General features: G+C 39.0%; 1 protein-coding gene across 4 annotated transcripts in view; it reads left to right on the forward strand.

The window, feature by feature from the left end:
- The window catches only part of RIC1 (RIC1 homolog, RAB6A GEF complex partner 1), a 53,691-nt gene extending 38,181 nt beyond the window's left edge, over positions 1–15,510 (forward strand). For all 4 annotated transcript variants that reach the window (XM_005434756.4, XM_027799047.2, XM_027799045.2 and 1 more), the window contains 14 exons: positions 989–1,027; positions 1,295–1,405; positions 2,009–2,098; positions 2,661–2,821; positions 3,811–3,949; positions 5,812–5,928; positions 6,844–7,572; positions 7,893–8,051; positions 8,162–8,295; positions 9,307–9,593; positions 10,414–10,608; positions 12,399–12,576; positions 12,715–12,903; positions 13,338–15,510. In XM_005434756.4, coding sequence (XP_005434813.1) covers positions 989–1,027; positions 1,295–1,405; positions 2,009–2,098; positions 2,661–2,821; positions 3,811–3,949; positions 5,812–5,928; positions 6,844–7,572; positions 7,893–8,051; positions 8,162–8,295; positions 9,307–9,593; positions 10,414–10,608; positions 12,399–12,576; positions 12,715–12,903; positions 13,338–13,623 — 2,814 coding nt within the window. In that variant the 3' untranslated portion in view covers positions 13,624–15,510. The remainder of the gene's footprint in view (positions 1–988; positions 1,028–1,294; positions 1,406–2,008; positions 2,099–2,660; positions 2,822–3,810; positions 3,950–5,811; positions 5,929–6,843; positions 7,573–7,892; positions 8,052–8,161; positions 8,296–9,306; positions 9,594–10,413; positions 10,609–12,398; positions 12,577–12,714; positions 12,904–13,337) is intronic.
- Positions 15,511–20,616: the final 5,106 nt, after the last annotated feature.

Raw genomic sequence — 20,616 nt, forward strand, 5'->3', positions numbered from 1 at the left:
GCTTGCAAAGAAGAATTTCCAGAGGTAGTAATGGGGCAGATTCTATTTTCTCTGTAATATGGAGAAAAAATTAAATAACCTTTAATCTGTAATGTTATTGTATGCTCTTCCATGCTTGAATTGGTAGATATTTTTGTAAATAAAAGTTTTTAAGAAGTCCCCCCGATTTTGTTTTTCACATCGTACCTGAATCTCTATTATTAAACAGCATTTGACTTGAGGCATGTATGTCAGGTTCTAGACACTGTTGAATCTTCCCTTAGCTGGCCAGGTAGCTCTTCAGTCTTCTGAAACTGGCACAGGAGGGGAAAGTCATCGTTCTGTGTAGGAGTAAAACTAACACAATTGGAATTACTAGAGTGAGCAACACACCCATGAGAACAGTCAGTGGCTGGTTAATGAAAGCACCTACATGCCTTGTATCAAACCAAGGGCTGGAGTTTGAACCTGGATTTGTATCATTCCATGTGACATGAAGAAACCATGTGACATCCAGGATCAAGATTTAATTTGTCATATCCCAGTCAAGTGCTCTCATAACAAGGCTTTTGGATGTGCTGATGTGTACCTCTGATAGGATTAGAAATTTCATCCCAACACTGGAAGTCTCTCCTGAATGCTGTGTTTTATCAAAACTTGTATGTTCCCTTGAAAGGTTCTAATGGGGGAGAAGTACCTAGCAGGGGAGAAGAGCAAAATTTGACTAATAATCTGTAATATAGTATTGGCTGTTGGATGTTGTTAAGGTATTTCTGTGTATCTTATGTTAAAAACAGGCTAACATTTAGGCTTCAGTAACTTCTGGGGTGAGGGGTGGGAGAAGTAATTGTATTTAAAAAAGAAATCCCACCATTAAAAACCTTTAAACCAGTGTTTTGGAAAAACGTGGGCATTGTGTACATTCCTTCAGAACGTTGTAATTAATCATTACTTTAATGGTGCTTGGTATAGTTACATGGGTTTGGGTTTTCTCTTTGTTTTCTTTTAGATTCATAGTACGTATCTAGAGAGCAACTGGCCTATAAGGGTGAGTATTTTAAGAATACATTCTTGTTCTTTAAAAGTACTGGTTTTTTATAACTGTCCCTTACGGTTGGATGACTCTGGAAGATGAAGTCAGTGTTTTAAATTACAAAAAGAAGAGGATGTATTGGGCAGTGAAGTAGAAAACATGAAGATACTTTACAGGTTTTGACTCTTGATATTATATTGCCTTGTGGTGCTGCGCTTGGATAGGATATATAATTTAAATAAGCTCCTTCCTGAAGTTTTGGGGTTTTTTCTCTTTAAACAGTTTTCAGCCATTGACAAGCTTGGACAGAATGTAGCTGTTGTTGGCAAGTTTGGTTTTGCACATTATTCTTTACTTACCAAAAAATGGAAGCTATTTGGAAACATTACCCAGGTGAGAGGTTGTAGTACTTTATTCAGGTATATTGGGGAGGTTGTACTTGTTGGAATGTGACTCTTGAAGAAAATTAAAAAATACCTTTTTCAAATAAACAACAGCCTGTAGACACACTTGGGATTAGAGATGATGGTTTTGCATGTGTTTTTCATAAAATGGCTGAAATGCTTATCCTGTGGCTTTGGCATAATAATTTGTGTCTGATTATTAAAAGGCTTCCAAATCTGAGTGTGTATAGTCAGACACTGCCATATGTCTTATCTGAGAGTTTGTGTGAAGTACAGCTTTAGATGCTAAGCTTGTAAATTCTGGCCAAAAGCAGAAAGTTAATTTGAGAGAGTTCAGTGATGTCAGTAGCATAAGGAACTGTGGAGCTGTGTTTTGCAAGACAATGTTTGTCCTTCACATATTTTTCTTAGCATTTTAAGAGTTTTTTAAACAATAAAAATTTCACATACATAGATTGTCTATCAGTAAGGCTTATAGACATAATGTATGGCTTTCAGAAATTACCCATAAAGTGTACGTGTGTGTTTATGTGTGTATAAGTATATAAAAATACATGCATAAATAAAATTTACTTGCTTTTTTTCTTTTTAGGAGCAAAATATGATGGTAACAGGTGGCTTAGCGTGGTGGAATGACTTCATTGTTCTTGCATGTTATAATTTAAATGATCATCAGGAAGAGGTGAGCTATGAGTGAATTATGTTTAGAATATCTTTTCTACAGTGTAAAAAGCTTGATACATAGGTGGCTTTTGGTCATGTTCTGTATTAATATGTAGGTAATTCTTTTAGAAAAGTTTATTATTGCTATTAAAAATTATTTTCTGCTGACTGCCATGGCCTTACTATTCTGAAAATTTTGTGATATTTTCGCATGTTAGCATGAAGCCTGTTTCATGAAGCCTGTTTTGATATATCTAGTTACAGTATTTTGAGACACTTTTGTAAGGTTTTAAATTAGATGGGCAGAAGAGCTTTACTTACTCTTTGCTTTTTAAAACTAATGGATAAAACTCCTTCCTTATGATTGTTTTTCAGTATTTAAGATTTGACTGTACTGTTCTTTAACCATTTTGGATGCAATAATATAATGCAATGGATAAAACATTTGATGAAACAAGAACCCAGTAATGTGTCTCACTAGAAATCCTCGACAGCCAATTCACAAAAAAGAAAGCAAGTAAACATGGAATGACTATTAGTTTGTTGGTAAAACTGTGTTCAAGTGACTCCTTTTCTTGTAGCTGAGAGTCTACCTGCGAACATCTAATCTTGACAATGCATTTGCACACATCACCAAACTGCAAGCAGACACGTTACTACTGAGCATCTTCCGGGACATTGTAATATTGTTCAGAGCAGATTGTTCCATTTGCCTTTACAGTATTGAGAGAAGGCCTGAAGGGTGAGTGTCACTATTTAAATGCTTTTGCAGTAATGTGCTTGTAAATCTGTTCTTAGTCTGGGTAAATTCTTACAATGCTATAAAGGTGTTGGATAACTTGCGGAGTCAGATTTTTAAAATACAGAGAGGTAAGTGTTATCTGTATGCACAAGTGGTAGTTCATGAGTGTTGTCGCTTGCATGTATACAGATACGCACATTAGGTGTGGGAGTAGTGATTGAGATATGCATGTTTCCAGCTGTCTGTACCAGCATCTTCTAGTTGTTAGAAACTTGAAAACTGAGTGTAAATAGAAGATAAAGGTACTAAAAGACAACCACATATTTGAATATTTTTAATAAAAAAATGTTTCTAATGTTAGAAGTAGGAATTGGTGAGAGTGGTGGCAGAGTAGCAAAGATGATGACAGAAAATTTTGGTCAGCAGTAAGGTTGTGGGGAGCTATTTTGGTGCAAAAGTAGCAGCAATATAATCAGGAAGTTAAGAATAGTGAACCTAAGGAGGTGATAAAGATTCCCAGATAGTTTTTTGAAGTACCTAAGCAGGTGGTTTTTCTTACAGTTATGGTATCTTGGCTGCAGCAAGAAGGGACCTTTTTTTGATTTTAGCAGAAAGCAAGCTGTTGATCTGCTTTAAAGGAAAATATTTTCATTGCTTTTGAAATGCAAAGAACCCTCCCAACAAAATCCAAACCCTGGAATTGTCTTACTGAAGGGTGAATAGAGTCTTATTCTGATGTAGCTGATACTGTCTTCTATCCACTCATACCTGTATTCCCCAAAACTCTCAAGATAAAGTAGCCTAGCTTAGGTTTATTTGGTATCTTTAAATAGATATGTGGGCCTATGGGATTCATGGTTAAAGGATAGTTAGTTATGTTGTTCTGTAGAGTAAACTGGTTGCTTATTTTCATTAGGTTTATGTCAAGATAGTAGTTTTACGTTAAATACTGTTTTAAAATTGCTAAATGTAGTCATCTTTCCTTTCAGTCTTAACCCTACTGCCAGTATCCAAGTTCTTCAAGAAGTGTCCATGTCTCGGTACATTCCTCATCCTTTTCTTGTAGTGTCTGTTACATTGACATCAGTGAGGACAGAGACTGGCATCACCTTGAAGATGCCTCAGCAGGTAACAGATCTATAGCACTCAAAATTCAAAAGAATCTGTGCCTGGATTAGTTAGCTTAGTCCTCAAAGCTTACCTGGCTGATAAATGAATCATAAATCAGTGGTTCTTTTATGTGATAAAATGCAGAACATGCTTTTTGTGATGCTTGTTACATGGACATTGTGTGTGTGAACTGGGGACAGGTGGGTGGAAATAAAATCCAAACTGTCCTATTTCATATCTTCTTGTGTCATCTTGTAAAGTTTGGGGCCAAATCTTGGAGGACAAGTTAAACTTAACTGTGTCAATGGCATGTTTCTCTGTTGTGTATTGAAAGTTGAACACCAGAGCAATCCATTGCATTAGGAGATGCCTTTCTGGCAGCAACAGGTCCATTACTCAAAGAATAAACAAAAAAGAGGAAAAGATAATGACCCTATAAGGTTACTTCTAGTCAATTTCCTACTACAGTAAAATAAAGTGAGATAATCTCTCCCACTAGTTACATCAGGAGATAGGCCAACAGCCAAACAATGACTAAGGTGTGAAGGGGAATCCCTGTCTTAATGTCTTAACTCCAGAAATTATTTAGTCCACTGAAAGCACAGTGCAAGGAGAACTTGGATTTTTGTTGTCTGTGCTTTAAACAAATTAAGCTTAACTATTAGGATAGCTGCAGTATGAATCATACTTTTTCATCAGAGCAGCTACCTTAAGATCATTTAGAAGTTGTGTCATCTGTGAGGCAGGCCTGTAGACATGTGAATGTACATATTTTTCCACATACCAAAGCCACTGGCAGATATGAAAGCAGTGGCATGGATGTAAAATGAGGTTTCTGCTTGCTTCCTTCAGTTCATTCTAATTTAGTGTCCCATAAAATTGAACATCTGTCCTGAGACTTTGATATGATCTTAGGCAAGGGCATGAAAAACAATATACTTGTGGTTTTCTAGTCCATCTTGCCTTATTCCTGAACTACCTGAACTATGGTGTTTCCTAGTGTTAAGAAAAAGCTACTGGAACTTTTTAGAACACTAGTACTATTTTAAATTTAGTTTCAGACTGAACAAATATTACCCCTTTTCTTTCTAAGAGCCCATATCTTCAAACTTTGTCAATCTTCCTGATCAAAAGAAAAGTATTGATGTTAGCACTGAGTATGACACTGCACTGTAGGCAGAGCAATGTGTCTGACTTAGCAGAGTGTCTCAGCTTTTTCAGTGATGTTACTTGTTAGTGTCCTTAACCCCTGATGCTGCCAATTTACCATACAGGCCCTCTACCCATGTATTTTAAAACTAAACTTCATGCACAGTGTGGTATTAGCTCCAGTGGCTTGGTTTGAAGTTAACACGTAACAGTTCTGAAATAAATCTTTAGAAAGAATACTTTGCTTCCTTGATATGTCTAATAAGAAAAATTTTTCTGTAACTGCAGCTTTTAAAAATTCAAGATGCTGTACAAGTGTGGCTAGACCCTTTTTGGCTTGTCTGCCAGTGTTAGTCTTTGCAGTCAGATACTGGCTGCCATGTAGTGGTGATACTGATAAGAATCCAGAGCTTTATTTTTCTTCAAATACTGGTGGCTTGGCATAGCTGGAAAAAGCCTATATCAGATAAACACATGGAATGAGTCTGGTGAAAAAGAAACCTTGCAGTATTTACTCTTTTGCATGAGAACTGCTTAAGTGAATCTATCTGTAGGTATTTAGTTCTACGTGATTTTCCCAAGTCCTTCTGCTTTGAATTTGGTTGCTAGTCATCTCTGTACGACAGTGCAGTTAATTTACTCTTATTATGCTGGGTTTGTATTGTGGTTATGAGTAAAATGATGCGTTCAAAAGGCTTAAAATACTTTGCATAATACTCTTTTATCCTTAGGCTTGTGAGGCTGAAAGTATTATGCTAAATTTAGCAGGACAACTCATCATGTTGCAAAGGGATCGATCTGGACCCCAGATACGAGATAAGGATAATAACCCTAATCAAAGGAAGCATGTGAGTAAATATCTGTGGAATATTGTATGGCTTCAAAGATGTTGTCAGTGACTGCAGAAGTTGTGGAATGGAGTGGTCCAGGCATAAAGAAAAGATGTCTATAATGCAAGGCAGTGTTTGTACACTTACAGGCTGAATTGTGAGCTGGAAGTAACTCATTACTCCCATTATATTTTTTTTTCTCTAAGAATCTGTGAAATGTTACTACTTAATTGTGTAAATATCTAACTGAAATATTTAATACTGGTGTTTACTACTTGTATTGCATTGAAAAATATGAATTTTAAGAATAAAATTCCTGTGCAAAATCTGGTATGCACTAATGACAGAAAATCTCCAGTCTGTCTAAAACTAGTATCTATGTTTATGGAACATTATCATCTGTTCAGAGTATCTTTTTACAAAGTTCGTAAAAACAACAGTAAGAGAAATCAATGACTGAACTTTTCAGTTTTTCTGTGCTGACAAAAACCATTTCTACATGAAACAAGCACTTTGGAAGAGTGAAATCTGTAAAGTTTAGATGAATAATTGTTTGCAGCTCAGTAAAACACTAGCAAATACGGTGTTTGTAGTAATTTTGTCAGTTCTAGATTAGACTCGTGGGCTAACTGAAGAAGCAGAGAGCAGGTTTTATTTTTCTCCCTTATTCTCACACCTCTGGCTTCTTGACTAAGTATAAGGAGGTTAAATAAGTAAAAGAAATGTCTTTTGAGTTAATGTAAGTAAAAAGTAGTGTTGTCCCAGGTGCTAGGGTGTAGTTAAGCAGATTTGTTTCTTCTCTGTTAGAAGAATTAACTTGTTTGAAAAGAGTAGTTCATAGCTGAAAAAAGAGTTCTTGTGGAGAGGGTAAAAGGAAAAAAAAAGGAATAATGAAGAATTCTGATTTTTCTTTTTTTCTTTCTTTTAAAATAGCTGCCTTTTTGTGCTCCAGTTGTCCTAGCCCAGTCTGTTGAAAATGTATGGACTACTTGCAGGATCAACAAACAGAAACGCCACTTACTGGAGGCTCTGTGGCTCAGCTGTGGTGGGGCAGGTATGAAAGTCTGGCTTCCCCTGTTTCCCAGAGATCATCGAAAACCGCATTCCTTTCTGTCAAGACGGATCATGCTGCCTTTCCACATCAACATATACCCATTGGCTGTTTTGTTTGAAGATGCCTTGGTTCTTGGTGCTGTTAATGACACTGTGCTCTATGACTGTTTATACACTCAAACCAGTGCTAGAGAACACTTAGAGGTTCTCTTTCCTTTCTCCATTGTTGAGAGAACCTCTCAGATCTACCTCCATCACATTTTACGCCAGCTCTTGGTTAGGAACCTCGGTGAACAAGCCTTGCTTTTGGCCCACTCCTGTGCCACGTTACCATACTTTTCTCATGTACTAGAACTGATGCTTCATGAAGTGCTGGAAGAAGAAGCTACCTCGCGGGAACCCATTCCCGACCCACTGCTTCCCACTGTGGCGAAGTTCATTACAGAGTTCCCCCTCTTCCTGCAGACAGTTGTTCATTGTGCTAGGAAGACAGAATATGCCCTGTGGAATTACCTGTTTGCTGCTGTTGGAAACCCAAAGGACTTATTTGAGGAGTGCTTAATGGCCCAGGATTTGGACACAGCTGCCTCTTATCTTATTATCCTACAGGTAATGGTACTTACATATTGCAAGAGAAGTGATATTTTCTAGTGTAGTATTTTAAAAATATTGTCATACCGAAGTTAAGACATGTTAAAACAAATCACTTTTAACAGTTTTCTGTTGAGCTTATGTCCAGTTGTGAAGGGGGGGAATATCATGCAACGTAAGTAGTTAGTTTACTGTTATAAAAAGGAATATAATAGCTTGAAATATGCTGCTTCTAATCTCTGGTATATTTGACTGTGACATGGTGTGGTTTGACTTAATAGGATTTTTGTTGCTTGATAGCAAAAGCAAGTAACTTAATTATGTTTTGTTACTTGCAGAATATGGAAGTTCCAGCAGTTAGCAGACAACATGCTACTCTCCTATTTAATACTGCCTTAGAGCAGGGAAAGTGGGATCTTTGTCGTCATATGATCAGATTTCTTAAAGCCATTGGTTCTGGAGAAACAGAGACACCTCCAGCTACACCAACAACTCAGGTTTGTAATGAGAACAGCAAATACTATGCATCAAACCTTTTATGATTAATCTTGCTACTATATAGCATGTTTGCTCCTTTGACTGTATGTTTTGGTTTTCTTGGTTTTAGGAACCTAGTTCAAGTAGTGGCTTTGAGTTCTTCAGACATCGCAGCATTAGTTTATCCCAATCAGCAGAGAATCTTCATGGCAAGTTTAATTTGACAAAGACACTGAGTATGCCCTCTGGCCCATCTGGAAAAAGGTAATTGGTAGTAATACCTTCTTCCTGGCTTTGTTAGGTACTAACTTTCTCACCAATTTAAGTTATAGGAGAACATTATATGAGAGTTAGATTTGTCATAGTCTCCCTCCACATCCCTCTGCATGTGTCTCTTCCCGACTGTCAAAATGTCTGTGCCTCTCTCTTACGTTCTTGGGAGGATATTTTCTCACACATGTAAATACACATGTGTGTGTTTGTATGTACACATACACAGGCACACCTAGGTAGATACTGCTGACCAAAAACCTCTGAATCCACTGGATGTGTATGTAGTAGTTTAAATAGCTAGCAAGACCATGCCTTATATCAGAATGATCTGTTTTGCTAAAAGGTAAGTCTTGAACAGCTCACAGTACTGCAGCGTCATAGCATACTTTGCACTGTGATACTGTGCACATCTTGATCTAGCAGTATGTTGCCAAGCCATAAATAGAGCCTTTACCCCTTGGAGTGAATCCCGCTTAAACTGCTGTGTACAGAATACTTATTGATCTGTATTAGTGTTCAGAAGCAGCACTGAGCTGGGATTCGTTGTTGTCTTGGTTTCACTTTTTTGCCCATGTAAGACTTTCAGAACAATCTCAGTAGAAATTCAGATGCTTCTATTTAGTGATTTTCCATAGAGAGTACAATCTTAAGAGTTTTGATAAGCATTAGTCTAGGACCTTTCCTGACTTGTTCTCTAAACCTGTTTTCTCAGAAGTCACTTTGCAATGGCATCTGCCTTTTACCTCTCCTTTACTTTTTTCTGCGTTGCTGAGAGTTTAATATTCTATGGACACTGCTGCTGTTGTAATGTCCTGCCCTTATTTCACTTACCTGTTGAGACAATGGGATCTTTCAGAGAACATAAATAGCAAGGAACAGTGGAAACTGCTTTTATTGGTGTATAGAAAGCTCCCACTACCTAATGTACTGTGGTTGTGGTCAACAGCCATTATGACTCAGTTTTACCAGTCTTAATGTCTCTGTTCTCTGCTCTGTCTGTAGGTGGAGTAAAGACAGCGACTGTGCTGAGAACATGTACATCGACATGATGCTCTGGCGGCATGCTCGGCATCTGCTAGAAGAAATCAAGCTGAAAGACCTGGGCTGCTTTGCTGCACAGTTAGGCTTTGAGCTGATCGGGTGGCTGTGCAAGGAGCGAGCCAGAGCTGCCCGTGTGGAGGATTTTGTGTTTGCTTTGAAAAAGCTGCACAAGGATTTCCTCTGGCCATTTCCAGTCATACCGGCTTCCTCCATTAATTCACCTTTCAAGAATGGAAAGTACAAGACAGGTGCTGTAATGTCTGAGTTGATTTGGAATAAGTTTTCCTTCTGCTGTCCTGTACCCATCAGTCTGAGTATGTCCTTCACATCAGTTCAACCAAGCAAAGAACAGGCTGAGGCTTTTTGGACAGGTTGAGGCTTGTCACCTTCACAGCTTTCTCCCACAGAGTGTGTTTTTTGAAGGGATTCTGTTTAGCACGAACAGCATCTCTTGTGTAGTCTGATTACACTACTGTTTCTGTTGAGGTTTCTTGCTTTCTCAGGTGCACTGAACTGGGTATCACTTGTGCAGATGTTGAGTTGAACGTGGATATTGCTCTGTGATGGAAATTCTGCTACAGAAATTTACTAAAATCAACATTCTTACATAGTTTTTAGATTAGGTTTTGATGAACTTTTTAAAATTTAAAAAAATAATGTTTCTAATATTTGAAATTTGCTTTATGTTGAAAGGGTAGGAATTTTGACTACTTGCTGTAAGCCTCTGTTGTATTATTAATCTCCTAGCTCGCTGGTTTACCTTCTTATGGCAAAGTTGACACTAGCTGCCAAGTCTTCCTCTTGGTAGTAGCAGCACTGTTATTTAGTTCTATTGATGCTAACCCTTTACCAACTGATATTTCTTTTATGCCAGTGCATAAAAAGTTGATCAGAAATTCTTGAAGGACCTAAACTTGGTGCATTCCCTTGCTTTTGGTGATCCCTCAGCAAACTAATTGAATATTGACTTAGATACGAGTTTTAGCTTCCTGAAATGCCTGGAGAGAGGTTTCCAAATTTCATGATTACATGACTTCTTTTTGATGGGTTCTTGGGGTTTTTTTTCAGCTGTGGGGGAGCAGCTGCTAAAATCTCAGTCTGCAGACACCTTCGTAAACATGGAAATGGACACAGGGGTTTCAAACACACCTCGGAGTCGCAGCTGGCTTGGCACTATCGGCTCCTCTCAGAGGGAGATTGACAACGTTTCATCCCATGGACCACACATGCAAGATGCATTCCTTTCTCCTTTGCTAAGCAAAGGTTAGTCACTCTTCCTTCTGTCTGCTCATTGCAAAAATGCACCTGGAAGTACACACACCTTGGTATTTGCATGCCACTGCTCTATTGTTGCTTCTCAACTGCTGATAACCGTAATGGGGGTGGGGGTGTGTCGCAGGAAGAGGACTTGTTGAAAAGTGAACAGAAATTTTTACAACAGAAAGATAATGCCCATGTCATACATCTTTATGTACTTTGAGTATGAAATTGATACTTGCTGAAGTTCCTGTCTATGGTGGTAACTCAAAATTTAGTACTTTTACAGTCTGTCTGAGAAGAGTGTTCTAAGTTTTTTCTATCTTTGTCTCTTGCTCAGGTCAGCCTTTTCCACGAGTTGGCACTGTTCTAATGCATGAACGTTTTGCTTTTGGATTTCTTTAGAAAGTTATGAGATAAATTCTTCATTGAGAAAGTTGAGAAAACGACAGTCCCATATAGTTTTCTTTTTCCCTTATGGCTTTGCTTAAATCACTTTTCTAAAAGCTCAAATGATTAACAGTTTAGGAAGATACAAAGGGGAATATTAATCTGTATGCATCTTTTCTGACCACAGAGGAACATTTTCAGCAGTGTCTAGATCATCTAATTTCCACTTTATTAGGCGAACGGCTTAAGTACCTAAGTGTGAACCACAATTTCCCTGAGATGCTTGTGCCTCCTGTGACAGTCAGAGCTGCTATTAAAAAGTGAAGGAAGAGTGAGGTTCTGTCCCTGTGCTTGGGCACTGCCTTGTTCTATTTTCACTCCTGTTTCTCATGTTTATTACTTCTGGAGACTGCAGGAATGCATTAGGTTTAAATAAATTTGTTACAGAACTCTCCAAAAAAATGGAGAAAATTTATTTCTCTTTTCGTTGCACTATTTTGTCCTGCCACTACTGCTGTTCCTATAAACAAGTATCTCATGTTTTTTTCTAAGATGGGTGAAGACCTTTGAGTTCAGTGGACATTTTGAAGCAGTTTATCCTAAAGTTAAAACTAAATTAATAGTCTTTAAAATGTTACAAGCTGAATTCTAATAATAATAACTTCGTAAATAAATAAGCCAGCAGTGGCATTCATGGGCAAGAAGCTAATAAAATTACTTTCTGGCTTTGTAAACATGTTCCACAGAAAAGTTGCATCTACTTTAATATGGCAGCTGTTCTGGAGGGTAGGTGCCCTCATGACTTCACTATGACTTCATAACTCACCACTGTAATGGTTTTCACTTTGCTGTTACTGTTCTTGTGAAAATTCTGTGGCTGCATCTACTCTTCACGTTTTTAGTAGAAACACCTCTTCTTGAAATTAGTGCAGGTAAATATTTACATTACCAAGCATTCAGAATGCTCAGAGTTTTGTATGAAGAAAAGAAGTTGCTATTCCACCTTTGTTTTTTAAAAAAGTTAAAGGTTAAGAAGGTGGTATCTTTAGACAGACTGCAACCCTTCCTGCAGACATAAGACTATAGTATGTAAGAGGCTGTCGCTGTGCCCTGACAGTGGTTGCCAACATATCTGTAGGATCCCTTATTGATACTATTCTGCAGAATTATTTTTATTTGATAGAAAAACTACTGCATTCCTGCAGTAATTGTTCTACCATATAGTGTGACAAGAAGAATGCTGAAGTGGGATGGACAGTGTATGCCCGTAGTACCTTATGAGCACTGTGAGCAAAGCAGTACTGTGTAATTTGTTTATTTCTGTAGGAAGTGGTAGTTCTGAAATTCTGAGTCTCATGGAAGTAAGCAGTTTCTTTTTCCCTTATGTTTCTGAGTGTTTTTGATAGGTGATGAATGCAGCATTGGTTCAGCAACAGACCTGACGGAAACAAGTTCTGTGGTGGATGGTGACTGGACCATGGTGGATGAAAACTTCTCCAGTTTAAGTTTAACTCAGTCAGAGCTTGAACATCTCTCTTTGGAACTGGCTAGTAAAGGGCCGCACAAGTCACAGGTCCAGCTGCGGTAGGTAACATAATCTTTGTATTTGAAACTAAAAATTACTAGTATGCAGCATTAGGAGAAAAAAACAGTCTACAGAATCACACTGGGATTTTGTCTTCTGAGTGCAAAAAGTAGTAAGTAGACTGTTTCTCTCTCTAGGTACTTGCTACATATCTTCATGGAAGCAGGATGTCTGGATTGGTGTATTATCATAGGCCTTATCCTCAGAGAATCTTCAGTGATCAACCAGGTTTTCAGCATAATGCAATCCTCTGATATTGATGGAGAAATCTGTCAGAATATCAAGACTGGCCTACATGCTGTTGACAAATGGGCTTCTACAGATTGGTAAGTGTTATTTTCCATGTCATTTTCATTCCAGTTGTAGATAATTAGTTGCCTGAAAAATAACTTTGAGTTATCTCGGCTCTAGCTGAAACAGTTACTTAAAAGCACTTTTACAGGAAAATTCAGGACAGTCACTTAATACAGTTGTGAACAAACTGGAGGGAGTGGGGGTGCTGGGGGGGTGGAGGCGGAACAAACAACAAATTAAACCCCAAACAACAGTGTCCCCAACTTTGTTTGATTTCCCCAACATAATTTGTTTGATTATAGTTGCCTTTTTCCCTCTATTTAAAAGAAAAAAAATTGTACAGGAAGGATTATAGAAGATAATTATTTATAGCAAACATCTCCCAGGAAAAGCTGCTTTTCGGGCATATGACAGAAGTACGCTTTTTGTAATTGACTCATGGTGTTCTATACCATTATTTTCCTAGCCCTGGGTACAAGCCATTTCTGAATAGCATCAAACCACAGATCCAGAAACTAAGTGAAATAGTAGAAGAGCAAGTACAGCCTGAAGCTTTTCAGCCAGTGAATCTTTCTAAGGTTACTGAACAAGCAAACCCCAGAGCTGAGGAAAGCAGGACGTCTTCTAGCCATGGCACTAATCCTCAGAGTGATGCTGGGAGCAGCAATGCAAGCAGGCATGAAGAGGACAAATCTAAGACAGAGGATGAGGATTCATTCCAAGAAGGCAGTTATGACTGTATTGTGTCTTAAGTGGAAGATTAATTACTTCCCAAGCATCAGGTGTGAAAGGAAGCAAACCAGCTCTTAGACATGCTTCCATGTTTTAGATTTGAACTCTTTATTTTTTTAATATTTCAATCTTTGAAATCTTTAGTGGGGATAACTAAGCAGCAGTTTCATCTAATAATTTCAAAAAGAGGCAAGATTTTTTTTTATGCAATCTTCAGACTAGCTTGTAGCTGTTAATACTTTAATAGTGTTGAGAGACAGCGAATACATATGGAGACAGGTTCAACTAATATTCATCAGTACCTTTACATCACCAACACATGTTCTGACGAAACTACTTATCTCTTGCTTGAGTTTAAAAGGCAAAGAGGGGATTAAATTTAAGAACTGTTATCCTTCGCAGCTTGCCTGCCTAAAAAAATGTCTGATCAATGCAGTTCAGATTGGTTTGATATCAATATTTTGTATTAAAGGACTGTAAAATATATTGTATGTTTTTGTGAATACTCTTGTACAAATACTCGAGGTTGTACCATATTTGAAGGTACTTAGATGTATTGTGCATGTTTCTAGATGACTAGTAAAGCAGAGTTGCACTTCTTACTGGATGAGGCATATTTTACTGACCTAACATTGACACAAGGTGGCTTGACTGTTTTTTACTGCCACTTACAGATCTTGTAGTTGGGTTTAAGGGATTGCTGAAGGTTATTTATTTCATTGTAAATTCTTTTCTGAAAAATGAATTTTTAAAATGTAAATATCATCATATACTCTTGCTATGGAAAATTAGTTTAACAGCTCATACTTAAACATTTTTCAAACATTTTATAATATGCATACTTGTAACTAAGACATATTTAACTTTCATACAATGTTATGGAAAGATGGCTGCAGAAGTCTGTTGCTTTGAGGTACTTATTTTTTCTAGCTGCTGTCCCTATGTAATAACTACCTGTAACAGTATTAATTTAGATATTAGCTTGTTTGTACTGTGCAATCTGAAAAATGCAACATTACTCATTTTATACAAAATAAACTAGTTTATTTTTTATAACATCACTTGATTACTGACATGGACCAAACTAGTCATCATAGGGTAGTTACAGCATTTGTTGCTTTTCTAGTGTAGTTACTAATTGCACATCCATTTAAACTCTGAAAATTAAGAATATTCACAATTAAGTTGAAATAAATGGTGGTATAATCATGTTTATTTTCTTTGTAGATAAGATCAAGTGCTTTAAAATGTACAAATATTAAACTGTTGCTTTAGAACGGCTTTACTAAGCCAATACAACCAGTACAAGTGCAATAATTGCGAGTATTACTTTGAAAGCTGGGGATTTTAGTGAATGCAGCTTGAATTTCCATTTAAGAGTTGAAATTAATAATGAAGTTACAGTAAAGAAGTCTGGTTCAAGAGTCCCAGCATTAAGCTTAGTCTGCATTGTAGCTACTGGTTACAGATAATGTCTATCATACCTACATGCCTGTTGTGATCTGTCGTCAAAATCCATTATTGTTATAAGGGGATACTTAAAGCTTTTTTATGATAAAAAACCTGCTTAATCTATGTTAAAAGAAATAAAAACTGTGCTTCAAGTTAATATTTTTCTGTGGTTCTGTGGTAACAATGTAAGTCAAGCCCATCATCAGCTTTCTGCTGATCAGGTTTGGGTCTGTACAAGTAAAAACATGTATTAACTGATATACTAACATTCTTAATATTAGTATCTTACTATTGTGCTACTGTTGTTTAGCAGTAAAATCTTTCTAGTTGTGAAATTTTAGAAGTTTGTACTTCTTTAGTAGTGATTATCTCTATGCAAATCCTATGTGCTAATTTTGTATTTCAATTTCACTGCTGTTATACCTGTAATTAAAAGACAACTGTATTCAACTTTACTTGAAGTTACTCCTGTGGAAAATAACTATTTCTGACTTCAACCCATTGACAGTAAGTTACCAAAATTCAACCAAGTAGTCTCAGAGAAAGAAAGCTGTCAAAGAAACTACCTGATGAAGATTTTTTTAATTTTTTTACATCAGACGCCTATGGCCTGTTTTACAGGATGAAGGCATTGAATTTCCAAGTTAAAATTACCTTATTAGTGCATCTTTGAAGTTACAAGCAGCTGCTTTGAAAAGAGGTGTATTGGGTTTAGGTGGCAAGGGTGTGGTAGCAAGGGTGCTGCAGGGGTGGCCTTGGTGAGTAGGGGTGGCCTTGGTGAGTAGAGCTGCCCATGGCAGCCACAGCCGGTCCCAACAGACCCACCATGGGCACAGCTGAGCCTGTCAGCCAAGCTGGTGCTGCCTCTCTGTAATATCTTTAACAAGGGGTAAAAGTATTGCATTTGGTAGCAATAGTACTATCATTTGACAAAGTCACTGTGTCTTGGTCCGCTTGATATTGCATGAAGAGACGTCCATTCCTTCCAAGGGCTCTCCACAAGGTCACTCCTGGTGAAAACATCAGGTTAACTACCTGACAAGGTTTATTCACTTCGCAGGTATTGTTGCTTTGTGTTCATAAGTGGGTACTATTTCTCCACCACCAGCTTGTGGTCATTGTATTAGTCATTCCTGGATAGCTTCCTGGGGTAATGGTATTGCCCAAATGGACCATAAGACATAGGACAAGATTCATGATTCAAAACAGGTAGTTCTGTAAAAGATGGAGCTAAAAGGTCATGATCCTGTTCCTAAAGAAAACATCTGTTAGCAGGGACATAATTCCCATTCAAATTCCTATGTCTTCCAGGTCATTTCATACAAAGGAGCAAGAATTTGCCCTAAACATGGAGTATGCTGTCTCCAAAATCCAAATAATCCAATAACTCTTTGTGCATTGGTTTTATTTTACGGTGTTGCAAAATCCAAATTTTTCTGCCTGGCTTCTGGCAGTATTTCTTTGTGTCGACGATGCCACTGTATCCCTAAAAACTTCACTGCCTGAGCTGGTCCCTGACTTTGCTTGGATTAATCTGCCATCCTTTGTTTTTCATATGCTGAATTAACAATTCTAATTGATCTTGCACCTCTTTGCTCACTTTCTCCCTGAATCATAATGTCAATATAGCATACTGTCTGTATGGTGGCTGGCGGCGTCAACAAATGCAGACACTCAGCCACTGTCCGGTGACAAATGGTAGGGCTGTGTACCCACCCTTGAGGCAGATGGGTAAAAGTACACTGTCTGCCTTGCCCAGTACAGGCGAGTTGTTCCCAGTGCTCCTCGGCGCTGGGTATTGTAAAGAAAGCTTTAGCCACATGAATTGCTGCATACCAGGTTCCTGGATGTTGTTGCACCTTTTCAATCAAAGTGACAGTATCTGGCACTGTGGCTGTTAACAGCGGAGCGTATTTAGCTGCCTGTAACCCACGGTCATTCACCAGGTCTCATCGCTTTTCTTCACCGGCCACACTGGATTATTCCAGGCAGCAGTGGTCGGTTTTAAAATGCCTGTCTCTAACAGATCCTTTATTGATGAAATTTCCTCATGTCCTCTGGGATTCTGTATTGTTTTGTTGTAACAACTTTCATTGCAGAAGGAATCTGTGTCTGGGACATTTTTACTTTTCCTACAAGTACAGGTGTAGCCATAATATATAGCTTTACTCCAAACTGATACTGTCGGTCTTGTAAATGCAATGTTAACCCTTTTTAAATACCAATTCCAATAATATATTTGGGGATTAGGACAATTGTAACCAGACAGGTTCTTTTTGGAAAATTTCCTATTTTCATTTCAATTTTAGTTTGAACAGCTTCGGACCTTTAAATCACTCTGCATTTCTGTAAATTAAAGAGGCCTCTGCTCCTGAATCTACAAGGGCTCTGACTTGTTGGGGGAATTGAGTCTTCCAATAAATTTGCAGCTCCACATGTGGGTGACTGTCTTTCTTAACCTACCTTTGTATTGGAGCTTGGCCCTCTTTTCATTCCATCTTTTAACTCTTCAAATTACTGAAGGAAGGTTTTGACATCGCGCCAGGGATGTGGCTCGTCAAACTGTCCCCAGTCCTCCCTGTGCCCTGGAAAGTGTGACTCTCCAGTGGGGGCCCTCTGCTGGGGTGTGGGGACCCCCTCCAGGTCCGCAGGGTGGGGCAGAAGGCTGAGCTGCATCCTTGGGCGATTCTGCAAACCTCTGCCGGCTATGGCTATTTACTTACTTGATTTATTTCCTCCTCTGTTTAAATAACCTCCACATCTCATTTGTAGGAATTCCATCAATCTTATCTTGACATCTTTTAACAAAGCAGCGAACATTTCTTTCTGTGAGATTCTATTATTTTCAGCTTTATTATTTTCATTTCTATTACCATGCCCTGTGTTTTGCATCAGATCCCATTCCCCTAAATCTCCCAATTGTTGTACCTTCCCAATTACTTCTTCTATGGGGCTCCCTGTCTCATTTATTAAAAAGTGTCATGATGACATTGTTATATGCAGGCAGAGCAATTTTAATGCTATTATTCCTAACAGGTGCAGTTAACCCAGCCTGTATCATCGTGCCGACGTCTCCTATGAAGGCAGCAATTTTCATCCCTTCCTCTTTGAGACACTGTATGCACTCTTTTAATCTCCTCCTGGCCAGTCCCCTTCCGTTGGGGTATTTGCAGTTGCAACCTGCAGCTGCGAAGGCGAACAAATAAATATCTCCCTCATCATGAATTTGAAAAACATCTTGCACAAAAGAATCAGAACTTGATGTTACAAACTTCTTACTATCTACAGCATCCAATGCAATTCCTGACGCTCCTAAATCATACGGCTGCACCATCCAAGTGAGCAAAGATTCCCTTGATTTCTGCCAGAATCGCTGTCATATCATTAATTTCATGCTGAGTATAATCCTCAATTACATCATGTCTCACTTGCCATCCATCTGGCCCCGATTCTAATTTTCTTCTGTAGTGATGAGTTTTATCTCTACAACCTCAGAAACAAACTCTCCCCCTACACTCACATCTGAATCAGTTGACTCCATGTATCACCGTCCCACTCGTCAGGATCCCACCGTGTTCCTGCCTCAGCAGTAACTGCACATCTTTTCCCTTTTCACTCTACGCCACCATTTACAATACTTACCACTGAGCAACCCGAACCCTTCTCAGCCACAGTCTGGTAAGCATCCAACTTGTATTCAACGAACAATTCTGGCACTGCAACAGGACCACCTCACTTTACAAATTACGTATTGCTCTGACTCCACTTTCTCTACACAAATCTGCTCCTGCTGCTGATGCTGTTTCCTCTAAGCCGTTAGCAAATTCCATCCACAACGCCCTAACGCAGCCACTCCCTTCCCTTTTCCAACAGGTACCTTTTGCACACGTTTTACCACATCAAGGGGTTCTGCTTCTCCCAAGCATGCATCCCAACTTTCACAAAGTCCAGCACAACAAGACCACTTGGTGGCTAAAATACAAGTAAGGCATGTGTTCCTACCTGGGAGTATCAATCGTCACACTAGCGACAGTTGAACTTGCCTCTTTTTTATTAAATACAGACATTTTAACTTGTATCCTGTCTGTGAGCCTGGCTTGTGTTTTGCTGACTGACTGAGTACCAAGAAAAAATGGACTCCAAATAACATATAACAATAAATCTTGTTTATTATATTACAATATAATAAAGTAAAATATCATGCAATATGATAAAAGGAAACAGTACTGGTTATTACACACAATATGATAGAAGAGCAATAGGAGCGATGCACCAAATTGTGACTGTAAAGCATTACAGTGGTTAAGAAAAGGATACATCACCAATTACCACCTTAATAACATCATCCAAGCCCACGCTTCAGCTGGGAAACCCCACTGCCACTGATGCCCGGAGTATCTCAGTAACTGGGAAGTTCCTACACGGTGCCTCCACCCATAGGTGAGGCTTCTGGCCCAGTCCCAGAGCTTGCCTGCCTTTATACTTTGTGAAAACAAAACCAGCTTACATACCTAGTGTATGCAAGGTTTTAAAGTTTGTGCCACATGCAGATCTCATGGTCCATAAGGTCCACACGCACCAATGATGCTGGCCAGATGTCCGAGCATGGTTGAGTTACTGTCACAACACAGCTGCACACCGTATTTGTTGTCTGGGTGGTCCCGCATGCATCCTGCCTGCGCAGGGGGCCTGGGACAAGCACCACCTGTCTGACTCACTAAATGTGATTTGTAGTTGTCCTTGAGCTCACTGCCCGAGTTAAACAGTCCTGATTACATGCATGATCAAAGACTTCTTCATAAGCAGTAATCAATCATTATTTAATAAACTTTCACCACACCAGTCCACAAAGGAGAAGCAGGAGTCTCTGCTCCAGGCACTGGATCCCCTGCAGCCTGTGTCTCCATACAAGTGAACACGTATGTTAACTGATACACTAATGCTCTTAATATTAGTACCCTCCTACTGTGGTTTAGCAGTTACATCTTTTTAGACCATGGTGAAGCAGGTTGTTCCCCCGCATCCCACTGTGGAGCACACCGGAGCAGACAACCACACCGCAGCCTGTGCAGGACCACACGACAGAGGGGTGGATGAGCCCTGCAGGAAGCTGCAGCCCATGGAGAGTTCGTGCAGGAGCCGGTTTTCTGGCAGGAGCTGTGGCTCACGGGGGTTGCAGTCTGCAACAGTCCGTTCCTGAAAGACTGCCCCATCAAGAGGAGGATCCTCTTGAACTGCTGCAGCAGTTCATGAGAGACTCTATCCCGTGGGAGGGACACCATGCTGGAGCCAGGGAATAGTGTGAGGGGAGAGGAGCTGCTACAGACACCATGACCTGACCCTCAACTGGCCATCCCTGATCCCTCCGCACCGTTGTGGTAGTGGAGGCAGAAGAGTAAAGTTGAGTCTGGGTAGAAAAGGGACGTTGGGGGAAGGCGGTTTTTATTTTTTTCTTTGTTGCTATCCCACTTTAATTGGCAATAAATTAATCTTCCTCAAGGCCAGTTTGTTGTGCCTGTTACGCTAACTGTCTCAACTCAGAAGCTTTTTCGTCTTATTTT

Source organism: Falco cherrug, chromosome Z, assembly GCF_023634085.1.
Source record: "Falco cherrug isolate bFalChe1 chromosome Z, bFalChe1.pri, whole genome shotgun sequence".
Lineage (NCBI taxonomy): Eukaryota > Metazoa > Chordata > Aves > Falconiformes > Falconidae > Falco > Falco cherrug.